We start from the raw sequence: 15,000 nt of genomic DNA on the forward strand, positions 1-15,000 counted from the left end.
GCATATCTATAGTATGTGTGATTGTGTATTGAGTGTGTGTGTGTGTATGAGTGTGTGTGTGTGTGTGTGGGGGGGGTGCCTTGCTTTTATGCTGCAGTGTGTGTGCAGCGTGCCAGGAAGCCTCTGGAAGGAACGAGTGACATCTGCGTTGCCGTGAGTGATGGCTTGATCACACAGGCATCTTAAGTAGCATTTAGATGGTGCTTAATGCACACACACATGTTAGTATAGTACACACACAAACACACACACACTTAGAATACACAAGTCTGTACACACTTCATTTCACATCTGTACACACACAGTTCACCACATATAGTACTCACACACACGCACACACGCACACACACACACACACACACACACACACACACCACATGCACACACGCACACGCACACACACACTACCAGCAGAACGCTCTCCTCTCAGGTGTTGTGTGGGAGGCACAGGAGCAGGTGAAGGCCTCTGCTGGAGTAAAGTGAAGTTTTGGTGTTCTCGCCCTCGTCCGCCACACGGCTGCTGAACAGACCAGAGGCGTGCGCTGCTTACATAACACATAGCACTCTTTATCCTTCAGCCTTCACAGGCCGCGTCCCATCTCCTCTCCTACGCAGGCTGCACAGAGACAGGCGGAGTGAGGGCTGCAGAGGCAACCTTGATGCGTCCTGTAGCCTGGGAGCTGAATCACGACTCGACCGCGGGCACACAGTGGACAGGCTGTGGTGTGTGAATCACCCAGACACTACCTGCTCTCAGCACTCACTTCAACCATATCATCTGTGATATACCTCTTCATTTTTAGCTCTCTGTGGCTTTGGCTATTGTTTGTTAGATTTGTTAGTGTGTAGTGTACAGCACATTTTATAAAGTAGCATATTACTGTCAAATAACAGGATTTAAGGACTTCGAATTAAGATAAACCATAACTAGAACTGATGTAAAAAACAATATTAACAATGTGGTTTCCAGTCGAGGTAAACTCCAACTAAGTGCAGATGGCATCTGGCTGTCCACGTCAAATGCACCAACTGAAGTGAAAATATTTTTTTTCATTTTACATTACATTTCGCGCCATAAACCCCTTAACCAATCATATCAAATTGAAGCCTGTGTTGTCAGCATTACGAGGAAGATTTCAGAAATAAAATCAGTCATTGGACAACTGAGATATTCGATGATTGGTCATCATTAAAATTTTAACGAAATTAGAACGGTCGGGCTCGTAAGGGTTAATAGTTTTACACAGTATGTATTTAGTGTTATTATTGCCATCAGTATTATTGTTGCTGTTATTATTAGGCTAGTTGATTTATGTCACTATAAATGCATAACCAGTCATGTTTTATGTATAAATTACATTAGAGTTGCTGTGTATTGTTTGTTGTTCTGTATTTATTGGTACCATGTATATGAGCAGGCTCTGTAGTGGGGTGTAGTCATTCACTCACCCAATATGGAGTATGTGTTAAAGGGGCTGTGGGGGATGTGATGTAATCCCAGTTCCGTGAGATTACCCCCACCATCAGGACACAGAAACTGGGGAAGAGTCGGATGGGAGAGGGGGGTTTCATTGGCCTATTGAACGACTGACACGGTTGTCATGGTAACAGGCGAGACCCAGGGAAGGTGGGGGATGCCTCGTTACTGGGTGGAGCGTGGCTTTAGTCGTAACGGAGATGGTATGGTACATTATTTAGGAATTGTCCACACACTTCTCTCTCCTTTTGCACTGATTAGGGCAGGGAGGCACTGTGGAGATGAATGTTTTACAGCAGGGTTTGAAAAGAGATTGGGGATTTTGATCTTGGAGACAGTTTTTTTTTTATCAGGCAGCTCTTCACAGCATAATGTTATGCACAAGGTTAGCTTTGCCTAGGCTGTGATGTACACCTGCCTCAGCAAGGATGCTAGTCTCGTAAGCTAGAATGTTACCTTGTTTTGTTTTACCTTTTCTCTTATACTGAATGGTAATTGGAATGCTGTCATTGGTACCTTGGAGTGGGAATCTTAATGAAGATTCTTATGAATGTTGAGGCCTGTTTTGAACTAGCCTACATTTCCTCAAAATACCTCATCAAAAGTGTTGAGATATTAGAATGAACCTTTGTTGAGAAGACTGTGGGTTCACTATCCACATAGTGCAGAGGTGTTTATGTGGGCCAGAACAGAGCAGTCTAGTATGTTCCCCCAGAACAGTCTACTATGAACTGCTCTGCATGGGAGAGCAGTCTGTTCTGGCTGGCGTTATCTGCAAACAGTCTTAAGTGGCACTGAGAGGATAATTGATGCGTGTCTTGAATAATAATGTGGTGCCACCACAACTCCCTGTGAAGCCTTGTGTGTGTGACTGTGTGAGTCTGTTGTTTCTGCTTCTGCCTGTGGCATAACTGAACTCATTCATGGTCAGGAATGATGGAAAAGATTTCATGTGAATTTGTTCATGTGTTTTATCTAAGAGCGATTTGGTTCCCTTTGAAGATGCAGTATCAAGTATCACAGTTTAACATTTTGATTAGTGTAGGCAAACAGTAATGTGCAATACAATTTTTGTGGTCGTGGAGAGAGGCTTTGTCAGTTTGGTCAGGCTTTTACCACTGTGATCGATCTATCTACACTCTTAAAACAAATGTGTTGGAAACACCATAAACTGTGTTGTCCCTATCTGGACATGGAGAGTTGTGGTGTTTTCAACACATTCATTTTAAGAGTTAATGTCTATCTCTCCTTCTGTCCACATCCGTCTAGTTCTACAGCTTTATCAGTTTGTTTTTGTTAAACACACACACACACACACACACACACACACACACACACACACACACTTTCTCTCTCTCTCTCTCTCCCTCTTCCTTGCCTGGTTTTCACACTTGTGTTGGCTCGTCCTGCAGGCTCTCTGCTGTGCTACAGATTGCCTCGTCAGGGCCCAGAGTGATGCAGTGCAGTTCTCTCTGCAGCACGGCCCTCCCTTCACTGGCTCTCTTATCTGCCTGCGTGTACTCGCTGCTACCTGGGCTCTGCTGCTACTGTACTGCTCTTACGGTTGCTGTAGCCAGCCATCACTGGAGCTGTGCTGCTGTGCTGCAAATCAAATGCTATCCACACAGAGGTGACTTTGTACACCCTTTGTACACACACACACACACACAGACACACACTCACAGACACACACACACACACACACACACAATCACAGACACACACACACACACACACACACACACACACACACATGCCACTGGCCCCCAGCCTCCTCCTCTGCTAGTCAAAGGGGCCGAGCCGACAGCAGGGATTTATGGGTCAAAAGCGCGGCGTGTTAAAATATACATGTAGCATCGCTGTGGAGTGGAAACAGTGGGGATGTGGTTCAACAGGGATCACGGGCACCCAGGACATAGAGAAAGGGGGGGGGGAGAGAGGGAGAGACAAAGAGAGAGATGGAGAGAGGGAGAGAGAAGGACAAGGAGAGCACTTGGTAAATGTTTTTGCTGGATTTAGTTCCAGTTCTAGTCATAGTTATAAATAAGGTGTTTGGCAGATGCTTTTGTAAGCGACTTACCTGCCAGGAGGAGGTGACAGAAACAGAGCCAGGGAGGGGGAGGGAGAGGGTGAGGACAAGAGAGGTCCCAGTCCGTGTCAGCTCACCTGACAGGTGTGGAGCAGCACAGTGAGCGTGTGAGTACAGCTGGCCTCCCAGTGGACGGTGAGAGTGTTTTGTGATGCGGCTCCACTCTGTGGTACAGGATGACCTGTTCTAGTGGCTCATGACGATAAGGAGGCGCAGGAGAGGAAGAGGAACAGGAACAGGAAGAGGCTGTGCTTGCCGTGTGGGTCTGGAGTTAGACACAACGCCGCAAAGCTGCATACAGCAAAAATGAATGGGAAAAGGGGTGGACCTGGTTCCATCTTTACGTCAACCATGTCTGCCCTGTGTTATGAAATCAATCAAGAGGGTCATGTGCTTTGTAGGATAGACGCAGTCCTCTGAGAGGATTATTCTGTTATATAGCTGTTCTATGCATAACACAATTATGTGTTTTTAGATTACATCTATTTTTTACTCTTCTGGTAGGTAGGTAAGACTTGTTTCTAATAAAACAACTACAAATCCATGTGCTCCTGCTCAATAACCTCTATTTGACATTGCTCTTTCAAAAATGATATGACGTGTTTGAGGAGTTGATCACATCATTCAGGAGAAATTAAGGGATCAAACTGCAGCTGAATGTCAAATATTCCTTCACATACACCTACAGTACATGCATTTTTCTAAATCACTTACCCTTGCAGTAGTAAGTGCAGAACTTTAGCAGCAGTAGCTGCAAACTTTAAAGAAAAAAGTACCAATAATTGCTCCCTAAAGTGCATACATCCCCATGTTGTTTCTAAAAATAACTTAGCCTACATCCACAGTATGACAGTTGGTAGCAGATGTGTGTGTGTCTGGTTGTGTGTGTCTGTGAGTGTATGTGTTTATATACCTAAAGTTTAAGAGAAGTCCGTGGTGCCTGGAGGCTAAACAGCCTGTTGTTGGTCTCAGGAGCTCCATCATGTGAGATGGGAGCCGGAGTGCAGCCGGAGTGCAACTTGTTCAGCCCAATTTGTTGCACTTCCAAGTGGCAATAAAATGAGTTGCAGATGGAGGTTTTGGCCTTGATTCATCTACATTAGTAGTTTTAATTGTTAGCGGGAGGATTTATGATTTTGTGTCCTAATGATTTTGCTTCCTCCCTCCCTCCCTCTCTCCCTCTCTCTCTCTCTCTCTCTCTCTCTCTCTCTCTCTTTCTCTCCTCCAGTCGGATAGCAATACCAGCTTCCTGAGGGCGGCAAGGGCGGGGAACATCGACAAAGTGCTGGAGTTCCTGAAGGGGGGTGTGGACATCAGTACCTGCAACCAGGTAGGAGTCACACATACTGTACACACACGCCTACACACATATTCATTCACACACATGTTCACATACCTAAACCAGATAGGAGTCATACACACATATACACACACACGCCTACACACATTCATTCACACACATGTTCACATACCTAAACAACACAGATCCAAGTCACACTCACTAACAGTCATGCATAAAAGCATCATGATGCAGGACAGTGTCCAGTGCCACACATGTCCCATACCTGATTACCTTTCATGTGGGTGAGTTATCACCCTTTGTTCCTCCCTGCCCCACATTCCTCGTGCTTGTTCAATAGCTCATCAATGCTCAGGGGACCTGGGCATGCTCACCACGCCCTCACTAATCAATCTAAAGTGACAGGGGTGACCTTCCCTGCCACCCCCCCCCCCACCCCCACGTTCATCAGGGAGCAGCAACTCTGGCTCATTCTGGCCCATCTCTGTCACACTTGTACCTGAACACGCAGCTGCTTTCAGCAACCCACATCTGTGAAGCATCCTCTCCTTTCCTCTGTGTTAATATTCCATAGGGATCTCTGGGATCTCAGGGTCTGGAGATGGGAATGCTGTATGCTGTGTTGGATGCTAACTGGTCATAGTCGCTAATCATGAATCAGCACTTGTTTGTATCGGACGCCTGCTATCTGGCGTAAATTGCACCGCCGGGCTCAACGGCATTCATTAGCGATCTCCTCCCAGGGAAGATTTAAGACCCAATTCGTCCGACCGTGAAGACCTCCCCACACACTTCGCCACGTCTAGCCCACAAATCAACAAGAAGGGAAAAGGTCGAGAGAAGTGTGGACAGCTGGCCTTGGCTGAGTCCAAGTTGCCTTTATTTTGGGGACTGTTCTCTATAGCGAATCCATGGGTGGCATTTCTGCTTGTTTGTAGTGGATTTATATTACGTCTTTGCTATGCAAATGAAGACCGAAATAGTCTCTATGATTCTGAATGACAAAGAGGAAGGAGGAAAGGTATTTCATGACTGTTTTGGTAACCGGAGTACAGGTGGCATGTCTAAAAATGGTCTGGAGGATTGCAATAGAAGCTGTTGCGTAATATTTATGTGATCATCATCATACATCATCATTAAACCAATCACGATTCAATATTTTCAGTATTTATGTCAGTAACAGCCAAGTATTTGTGAACCCATTTTACACAAGTATGAGTTTTTTTGTATATTCTTTCTCATTGTTATTATTTGAGCAGCATAAATATATTTACCAGTCACCAGTACTAACAGCCTAGTCAGCCTAGGTTGGAAAAAGGCTAACCTGAAAATGACCTCAGCAGTTTATAAACGGAGAACGCCACACAGTCCCACAACTTTTGCCCCTTTCACACCCTAACATACTTCCTGAAATCAGGCCAGCGCTGATTCAACTACACTTCCCATGGTCCTTTGAGAGTCGGTGATTAATTGTTAAGCAGCAGGAAGCCTTTCCTGGTAGCTCACAGCTGCCAGAGTTTCTTCTGCTGCTGTCCCCATTACATCCAGTAAACACATTCCTTCATCTGATGCACGGCATGCTGCTAGAGCATTAATCCTAGGCTGAACCTCTGAGGTCATTGTAATAAGGTTATGCCTTATTTTTATAGTGCTCTGCATAATGTGAATGTTTTTAGTGTGATAAATTACATATTTGGTTCTTACTTTGTCTGAAGCTAAATAAGGCTTGAGATACATAGCCTTTGTGCAATTATTAGGGTGTATAATCATGAACATTGAGGAGTTGAGGAGTCCCATATACTTATCTTTACATACTTCAAATGTGTAAGTACTGTATTGTGAAAATGGCAAGGGTTCAATATGAATTGTGGGAATATGAGAATTCAGCTTTAAGTTAAAAGGTTCCTTATCGCGTCAGACTCTTTCTTCCATTGACTTCCTCCACGTACAAAATCACCTGAGCACAAAGGCCATTTTCCCCCATTGGGAGGACTTATTAGCATGCCACTGTGTGGGGTCTCTGGAAGCAGATCACTCATAAACACTCCCACCCTGGCAACGGTTGCTACGTTCTGACCCTACAAACAGTGGTCACAAGGGCCGGGTGGGCGGGTGGTGGTGTTCCGTCGCCTGGTGTCGGGTATCTACACACCTCCCAAGGACTTGGGCCAAAGATGCCATGCAGTTCTTATTACGGTGAGCTGGGTTGGGGGCGGGCTCAAATTTGAGGACAGGCTCATGTATGTCAGGCTTTCTTGGAATACGAGGATAGAGGGTTTTTAGTGCTGCCAAGCATGTCAAAGTGAAATATAACTGAGAGCAGGGGTCTTCTCAGGACCACAGGTGATAATGTCAGACCCAGTCCCTATGAGGGGTCCTTGGTACCGGGTGTGACACACCTGTGAGAGAAGGACCGAGCTGCATAATGACACCAAGTTATGAATGGTTCTTAAAATGGAAACATCCTCAGAAGAGCTGCATGTAAATGACTCTTTTGGGAATTGGTTTATGTTTGAGTGTGCAACGGATTTGTTTCAGAGCCAGAGTCAGTTTTTACCTTAAAGGTGCAGTCCGTTATTCTAACCCCATACAGTACACAGTATGGCAAGATCAATGAAGTGCTTGTCATAGGCCCCTAGCAGCCCGTAAGTTGCAGAGTTCACACACAGTCCTGCCGCTGTGAAATAAGAAACACACTATATATACATAGTGGTCGAGGCCAAGCCATAAACAATCCTAGTGAATGGACAAGGTGCAATAAGATGCATCACATGCTTTGTTTTCAATCATTTTTATTAATTTATTTATTTTACCTTCAGCAGTATTTTCATATGCATGTTTATTTTTTTGTCTTGTTTCCAAAATGATTGGAGAACCCATGGTCCATATCCATATCTGAGGTGAAAGCGGTGGGGAGGGTATTGATGTTATTGCAACACTGCTTTTCATGACATTGCAACAACTTTTCTGCAAAACCGAAACTGAATCCAAATCTCAGACTGCATCCTGCACTGCTACTGTATCCACGCTGACACATTGACCTCAACCATGCGGCGGCTCTGCCTGCCTCGGGTGGCATCTGAAACAGTAGCGCGCTGACCTCCACCCTGAGACGGCAGGGTGGCACACTTGGCCAAGTCTTAAGGTGCAGGAGGCTGAAGGGATATTGGGAAGTTTTAAAGGAGAAGTCACTTTTTTATCAGGCTGTTCGGTCACTCTCAGGACAATGTATCAGTCAGACATATGATGGACACCATTTTTTTTAACACACTGGAATTTAAAATGATATTATGAAAAATGTGCAAAATATGGAATCTCCAAGCTATTTTTGACCATTTTCAGCTTTGATGGTGATGTTGACCTAGTTGTGTGACGAGCAAGTGCAATTATGCAAATACCTCATGCACATCAGGTAGCAAAATTAGTCATCCTCTCCAACGGCCATTGTCACGGCATAATTTATACCACCACACTTGCTTAATTCATCCACAGAGTTCAACCAGTAACCCTCTGCAGCCTTAACTCTGGCAACACATGTGATTAATCTTTTCATTTGCTGTAGATGTCATCTTGCTATTGACTTGCTCTGTGTGCCCTTAACTTGTCTTTCTTTTTTTTCCTCAATGGATTCTTTCAAAAGAAAACGATAAAGGCTGTGTTGAATATGTGACATAGAACAATGTGTTTCTGCATTACAGGTTGTGGGTTTTTTGTCTTTGTCCTCGGTCTATAAGACAGCCAAGCCAAGGTTGTGTTGAAGAAAAAATAACTGCATATATTGAGTATTGACAACCAAGTGATTTGATAGTCTAATGGGAATAAAATGTGGCTGAGATATGTTTCAATTATCTCTGTAGCGTAGCTCGTAGCTCTGGTGTGTGTGAAAACTGACCATTTCCAACACGCCTCATGTGTAGCGAAGATTTAGGACTCAATTCCAGTGACCATGAATGCTCACTTGTAGCCAGGCAATCATTCACCTCACCTGGCAGCCCTTCAAATCAATCACAGAGTGTTCCACCAAATAAACGATACCAGAAACAGATATGGAAACAGCTTCCCCAGGACACCAGTTAAAATGATTCATATTTGCACTTTATTTATATAAATATATTTTTGCTCTTCACAAATGGATTCTTTGTGACTAGCCAACGCTAAGAGCAATAGCATGCATTACATGACCTCTTGGGTAGCTCGCCTGCTAACGTTCTGTTGCCAGCCATTTATCTTCGCTAGAACCTGCTGTTCAAAGTTCTCTCCCAACTGCATTAGTGTGCAATCAAAACATGTCCCAAGAAAATGACAAATTACTGTACATAATTCCACTTGTGGATTGAGTTGTTTGGTGATAAATGTAACAAAAATATTGTTTGCATTTCCAAATCATAGTGCATATTTAAGTGACTTCACAAGTAGGCCTGTGCTGTGACAAATGAAAAGAGGAAAATATCTTTGAAAAATGGATGTGATTATGAGTGAAATTTCCTATAAGTGTTCATATGGATGATTCATCTGGAGGGAACAGGCAATGTAATCACCCAGGAACAAGACGTCAGCCATGTTGTGGCAGTTCAGTCAGTATAAATAAAGAGAGGGACATTAAAGGAAATCACATTTCTTTAATTATCCCACTGAGTAATGCAATGAGTGGGTGGTTTGGGGAGAGAGAGGGTGTGTGTGTGTGTGTGTGTGTGTGTGTGAGTGTGTGTGTGTGTGTGTGTGTGTGTCTGTGTCTGTGTCTGTGTGTGTGTGTGTGTGTGTGTGTGTGTGTGTGTGTGTGTGTGTGTGTGTGTGTTGCTATGCATTGAGGGTGAATGTAGGGCAGCACGGGGGTGTAAGATGAAGATGGATGGTTCCCTGTAGAATGCTCTGACAACCCCTAACCCATAACCTGCATTCTCAGTGCAGACAGGAGACAGACAGACAGGCAGAAAGACAGGGAGAAAAAAAGAAAGAAAGAACAAAGGAAGGAAAGAAAGACAGAGAAGGAGTGTAAGATGTCTTGATGGACATGAGTGTGTGTGAACATAGTGTGTTCTGGAGGTGTTTCTTGTGGCTCAACCTGGTCATGTGATCCGAACAATGAAGGAGTTTAATGTAGGAGAAGCAGAGGCTTGTTAGAAGGAGTTGTTTCTGAAAAGGGTCGCTTAGTTGTCAGTGTAATCAAGTGTGACTAGCTGAAATCAAGACTCATGATATAAGATTAATGTCATTTGAGGCTCATGTGGAGAAAGTGAATGATTGCATTAATGAATCACAATTTAATGCATGTAGCTATATGTGTGCTTCATTATACAGAGCAATCATGAGGGTTCTTAATGCCATGGCTCTAATCCTGGTGAGCCATGGATGACGCAAGTCGAAGATGAAAACAAAAAAAAGGAATTAGCCTGAATTGTTCTTGTACATGAAGCATCTTTCAGCAGAACAAACACTAGACACTAACATGCTGGTAATATCACATCAGACCATTGCCTCAATTACCAACAAACACTCATATACACATGTTATGTATTATGTACATGTATACAGTATTGTAATTCATACAGTATGAGTTACTAGAGTAGGATAAAAGGATTTACTAAATAAGTTGTACCAGCTGTAATATACAGTATGATAGGACTCAAAGAAGAGATTTAATACAAAAGATGTGAACAAATACTTGTGTGACATACCTCTAGCAGGTCACATGTCACAGTACCCTCCCTCTCCACTTTGTGTCAGCACGTCCACTTTAGGCGTGTCTGTAACGGGTGACATTGAGTGTGCCCTGGCTAGTGCCTGTGGAAGGAAGCAGATTGTAGAGATTCATCTTCCACAATCTGCAGCAGTGAGCTGGACCTGCAGAGACCTTACAGAAAGAGCAGCCGGTGGAACAACTGAATCGTCCTGCTGTGTGGGAGTTTGGAGGAAATGAGATATTGACTGGATGGGTTGGGGTGGTGTGGGGTGCGGAGAAAACAAGACAAATGTTCCCCCTTTTGAGAAGATGGGGAATTGGAGTGGCTTTGGCAAAACCTCCTTTGGGGCCACAGACAGTCTTATCAGGTTACTGTAGTGCTTCTGTTATTTTGACTTCCTTAAATTAGTCATTCTCAGGGGAAAGAACTTTTTGGGGAGAGGAGAATCATGCAATCATCCACACTGACATTTTATTGTTTTGTCTTAAGATTTTGCATGATCATTAATAATAATGGCTAATAACAATTTGTATGTGACACTGTGAATAGTGTTGTTACATTGTAATAACGGTTAGGTATGACTGTGTCAGAGTAGACATTACCAGACATGTCATAACTTCTATTTTGCATTATAATGATGTTGTGACATGTTATTCAGTACGGCATGACTGCATCAAATGCAGACCGGCATCGGCATGGTGCTTTCAAGAAATAAGGATATGAAACTCAATATGTCATCAGACCCACATGATTCATAGTTAAGAGGCCACTTTCGTAAAAATAGATTATATGAGGCACTAGTGGACGCATCAGGTTGTCACACATGATAGTTTAGCTCCTGGCTTGATTTTTCCTTGAACCTCTATAGACTCCACTTGCAGCTCTGCTTTTGAGGTCTATTAAATTGCTGTGACGTACAAAAGCATGTACTTCACCTATCTTCTCTAGTGGTTTCGTGTGGATTACGACTATAGCCATAATCTTTAATCTGCTAGTCAAGATTACACCAACCACAACCTTCAGGAGGCTGGTCGAGCCAGATCAGGTGTGTTTGGTCAGCGGAAGCAGAGGCAGCCGCCCGCAAAAGCCATCAAATGTTGCACTCCTTAATCCTAGCCATAATCCCACTCAAGTGACATTGAAAAAGTAATCTTCACTTCACTCGCTTGGCTTTTAAGGATCCATTTATTGCCTTTACATGGGAATAAACACCCACCTTCTTCTAGGGGAGATCAGTAGTTCAGTCAGACAGCAGTAGAGTGACGTAGAGTTCTAGAGATCCTGGAGTGAGTCTTGTATGAGGGGGTGAGGACACAGATTTAGTTTTGCTTCAATTGAGTTCTTCAGATGAGTTCTGTGCTCAGAAGCAAAATTACGTGTGAAGAGGTGGGTTAGTATCACTATCTTAAAACAATGACTTTGAGATTTACTTTATCAATTTGAAATAAGTCATCAAGTGTTTGCCAGCAAGGTAAAAGATATTTTAATGCTATTAACACATTTCTACAAAAATAATTAGCCTTGGAAAGAATGCAATAATAGAAGAGTGTGTTAGGACTGAATTCTAATTTATCGAGTGTTCTCTGGTTGTCAATTTATTGCTGCTCAGTCAAGTTCTCTTACACGTACAGTACTTTAGGAATATTCTCTCATCCCAGCAGCCATGAAACTACACATGAAGCTCGAGATGAAGATATCGCTCTACTCAGTCCTGCTGTGGCCAGTCTCAGTCACCGATTTTATAGCCCCTCTACCCCCTGTCCACTGTCCCAGGGGCCAGGTGGCTCTGGGCCCAGCAGGCTTATTAATATCACTACATAATTAATCCTGTGGGTACTGGCCCGCCGCTCCGACGGCATGAGACAGCGCAACTCTCACCGTCAGCCATTGCTCTGATATTTCGAGCTGCCCTCTCTTGCGTGCGTGTGTGTGTGTGTGTGTGTGTGTGTGTGCTTGAGCAGTAGTAGAGTGGGATGGAGTGGTAGAGGGTGATACGCCACAGATTATGGACCCTGAGGTACACCTTTCTCACCTCGTCTGAACTGTTGTGTTTTCTACCCCTACTTGTCTCTTTCTCTCTTTCTCATTGTTTCTCTGTTGATATGGTTGGCTGCGTGGTTGTTTGGGTTGTTTTGTGTGTGGGGGTGAGCAAGGCTGACCACTCACGCTTTTGTCATTCCTCTGCAGAATGGGCTCAACGCGCTACACTTGGCGGCCAAAGAGGGACACGTGGATTTGGTCCAGGAGCTCCTGGAGAGGGGTGCTTCGGTGGACTCGGCCACTAAGGTAGGTAGTACCCTGCTACTGCTGGACCCCAGCCTTGGGCAGTGCACGCTCTGGGGGCTTTTCTTGAGTGTTAACCAGTTAGCAGAATGTTTGGAGCATAATGTAGGCCTGACTGGCAAAGAGAATGTTGAGAAATGGTTTGGTTTAGATATGATTAGATATATACCTGTTGATATAAGTTATCGGATACTGAGATATAAGTTCACTTATACTGAGACATAGGTTATTGTTTTTGCTTTACTAATATTAATAATACTAATAATATATTATTTCACATTACTTCATATTACAATAATAGATGTAGTGATGTCTTTCCATATGCACTAGACATAATTGCAGTGTGAATGTTGGATACTACATTTGCTGAAGGGGTATGGCAGTCTCCTGCATAACTTGTAAAGTGCATCAGAGGACAATAAAACTATTGAGAAAGCTTTAGGGTGATGAAACTCATGCCCACTGATAAGTGGTCAAGCTTATCAGTTGGGTTCCCTCACACACCCCTCAAAATGCCAGAGCTATTACCCTTTAACATGACACCCGCCTCACATGACTGAGGGTCAGTTTGGAGCTTGACAGAGCAGAAACAGTGGCTACCGCAGGATCACTTGTCAAACTTTGTGTCGTTAGCCTGGATGTAGGCTATACTATGAATTGGTCTTATCAGGGTATGATAATTAGCAAAACCCTGTAACACTACGAAATGAAATCTGATCTATTCAAGATGGCTGAATAGTAAATTCTTTGCCAGTCAGCTGAGTTGCATTTTAGACGTTTCAGTGTTGGTTACATCTAATGATATGTTTAGAACTTACATCGTACACTTTATCATTCACTTTAGACTTCAAATGTCTCATTATAGGTTTCTTTATCAGTTAGACAACTGCCCTTCAATGTAATAAGTAGTTTGCAAATTCATCGCAAATTCAGTACTATGCCATTGCATAACAGCTAATGGATTCTGCTAGCAGTAATTACCTAAACCGTAACAAACACAATGCTGTAATCAAGCATTAATTAATAGGATAGCTGGTAAGAGCCTAAGTCTGCTCTTGAGTAGGCGATTATCATCCATTATCTCCTGGTGAGCCTTTGTGCCGCACCATCATTATGAACCCAATGATATTTTAAATGAAAAGAGGTCTTTGAGTTCCTGACAGCGTTAGTCGTGGATCAGGCAGGGGGTGTTCAGTTACTGTGTGTGTGTGTGTGTGTGTGTGTGTGTGTGTGTGTGTGTGTGTGTGAGAGAGAGTGTGTGTGTCTGTACATGTGTGTGCGTGCGTGCGTGTGTGCGTGTGTGTGTGAGGGGGCAGATAAGCCTCTCTTTGGTGGGCTCTGCTTCCGAGTACCAAACGCAGCGGATCTAACAATGACTCAGCAGATCCAAAGAGGAATCCAGCACAGCAGCCAGTGAGAGGAACTGCCAGGTGTTTTGTGCTTTTGAAAGGGTCTCATGTGTGACTCCACCATGGGTAGGGCTTCGGCTTTGAAGTTGTCTGTGGTCGGCCAGGTGGCTGTATGTCCAGGTGTGTTTGGGTAGAGTCATGGCTGACCTTTGTCGTGACCTTTGTGTGCCTTTTCTATACGGAGAATGAAAGGTTTTGTTATGTGCATTACAGAAATCCCTTTGTACCTACTCTGTGGATAGCTTGCAGATTCTCTGCTGGAGTGATCATTGATTCAGAGGCTCTACCCCCAGTGATCATTTTCTTCTCTGTCAAAGACCTTATTTCAATGTATGGTAGTTTGTTCTACAGTGTACAATATTTGTGTGCAGGTGAAAATCACCATTGTTGTCTTTCGTCCAAATAAAGTCAATATCTAATTTAATTTACTCCCTTTAACCACATTTATTCTGAGTAATGTGTTATTGCAGGCCTGTAATGATTTGTACATTTGTAGCAATGGTACTAGTGCTGAATGGTGCTTGAAAGGACACTCTGTGTGTGTGTGTGTGTGTGTGTGTGTGTGTGTGTGTGTGTGTGTGTGTGTGTGTGTGTGTGTGTGTGTGTGTGTGTGTGTGTGTGCTGTGCAGAAAGGGAACACAGCTCTCCACATCGCTTCGCTAGCGGGACAGGGGGACGTGGTGAAGATCCTGGTGAAGCGTGGAGCTGATATCAACTCCCAATCCCAGGTGAGTGAGTCGGAGTGTGCTCTGCATGGCCAT

At 43.8% G+C, this 15,000-nt stretch overlaps 1 protein-coding gene across 14 annotated transcripts in view; it reads left to right on the forward strand.

Moving 5' to 3' along the window:
- The window catches only part of LOC125289813 (ankyrin-2-like), a 74,464-nt gene that overhangs the window by 4,116 nt on the left and 55,348 nt on the right, over positions 1 to 15,000 (forward strand). For all 14 annotated transcript variants that reach the window (XM_048236828.1, XM_048236838.1, XM_048236830.1 and 11 more), the window contains exons 2-4: positions 4,795 to 4,896; positions 12,735 to 12,833; positions 14,869 to 14,967. In XM_048236828.1, coding sequence (XP_048092785.1) covers positions 4,795 to 4,896; positions 12,735 to 12,833; positions 14,869 to 14,967 — 300 coding nt within the window. The remainder of the gene's footprint in view (positions 1 to 4,794; positions 4,897 to 12,734; positions 12,834 to 14,868; positions 14,968 to 15,000) is intronic.

This window comes from Alosa alosa, chromosome 24 (genome assembly GCF_017589495.1).
Source record: "Alosa alosa isolate M-15738 ecotype Scorff River chromosome 24, AALO_Geno_1.1, whole genome shotgun sequence".
Taxonomy (NCBI): Eukaryota; Metazoa; Chordata; class Actinopteri; order Clupeiformes; family Clupeidae; genus Alosa; species Alosa alosa.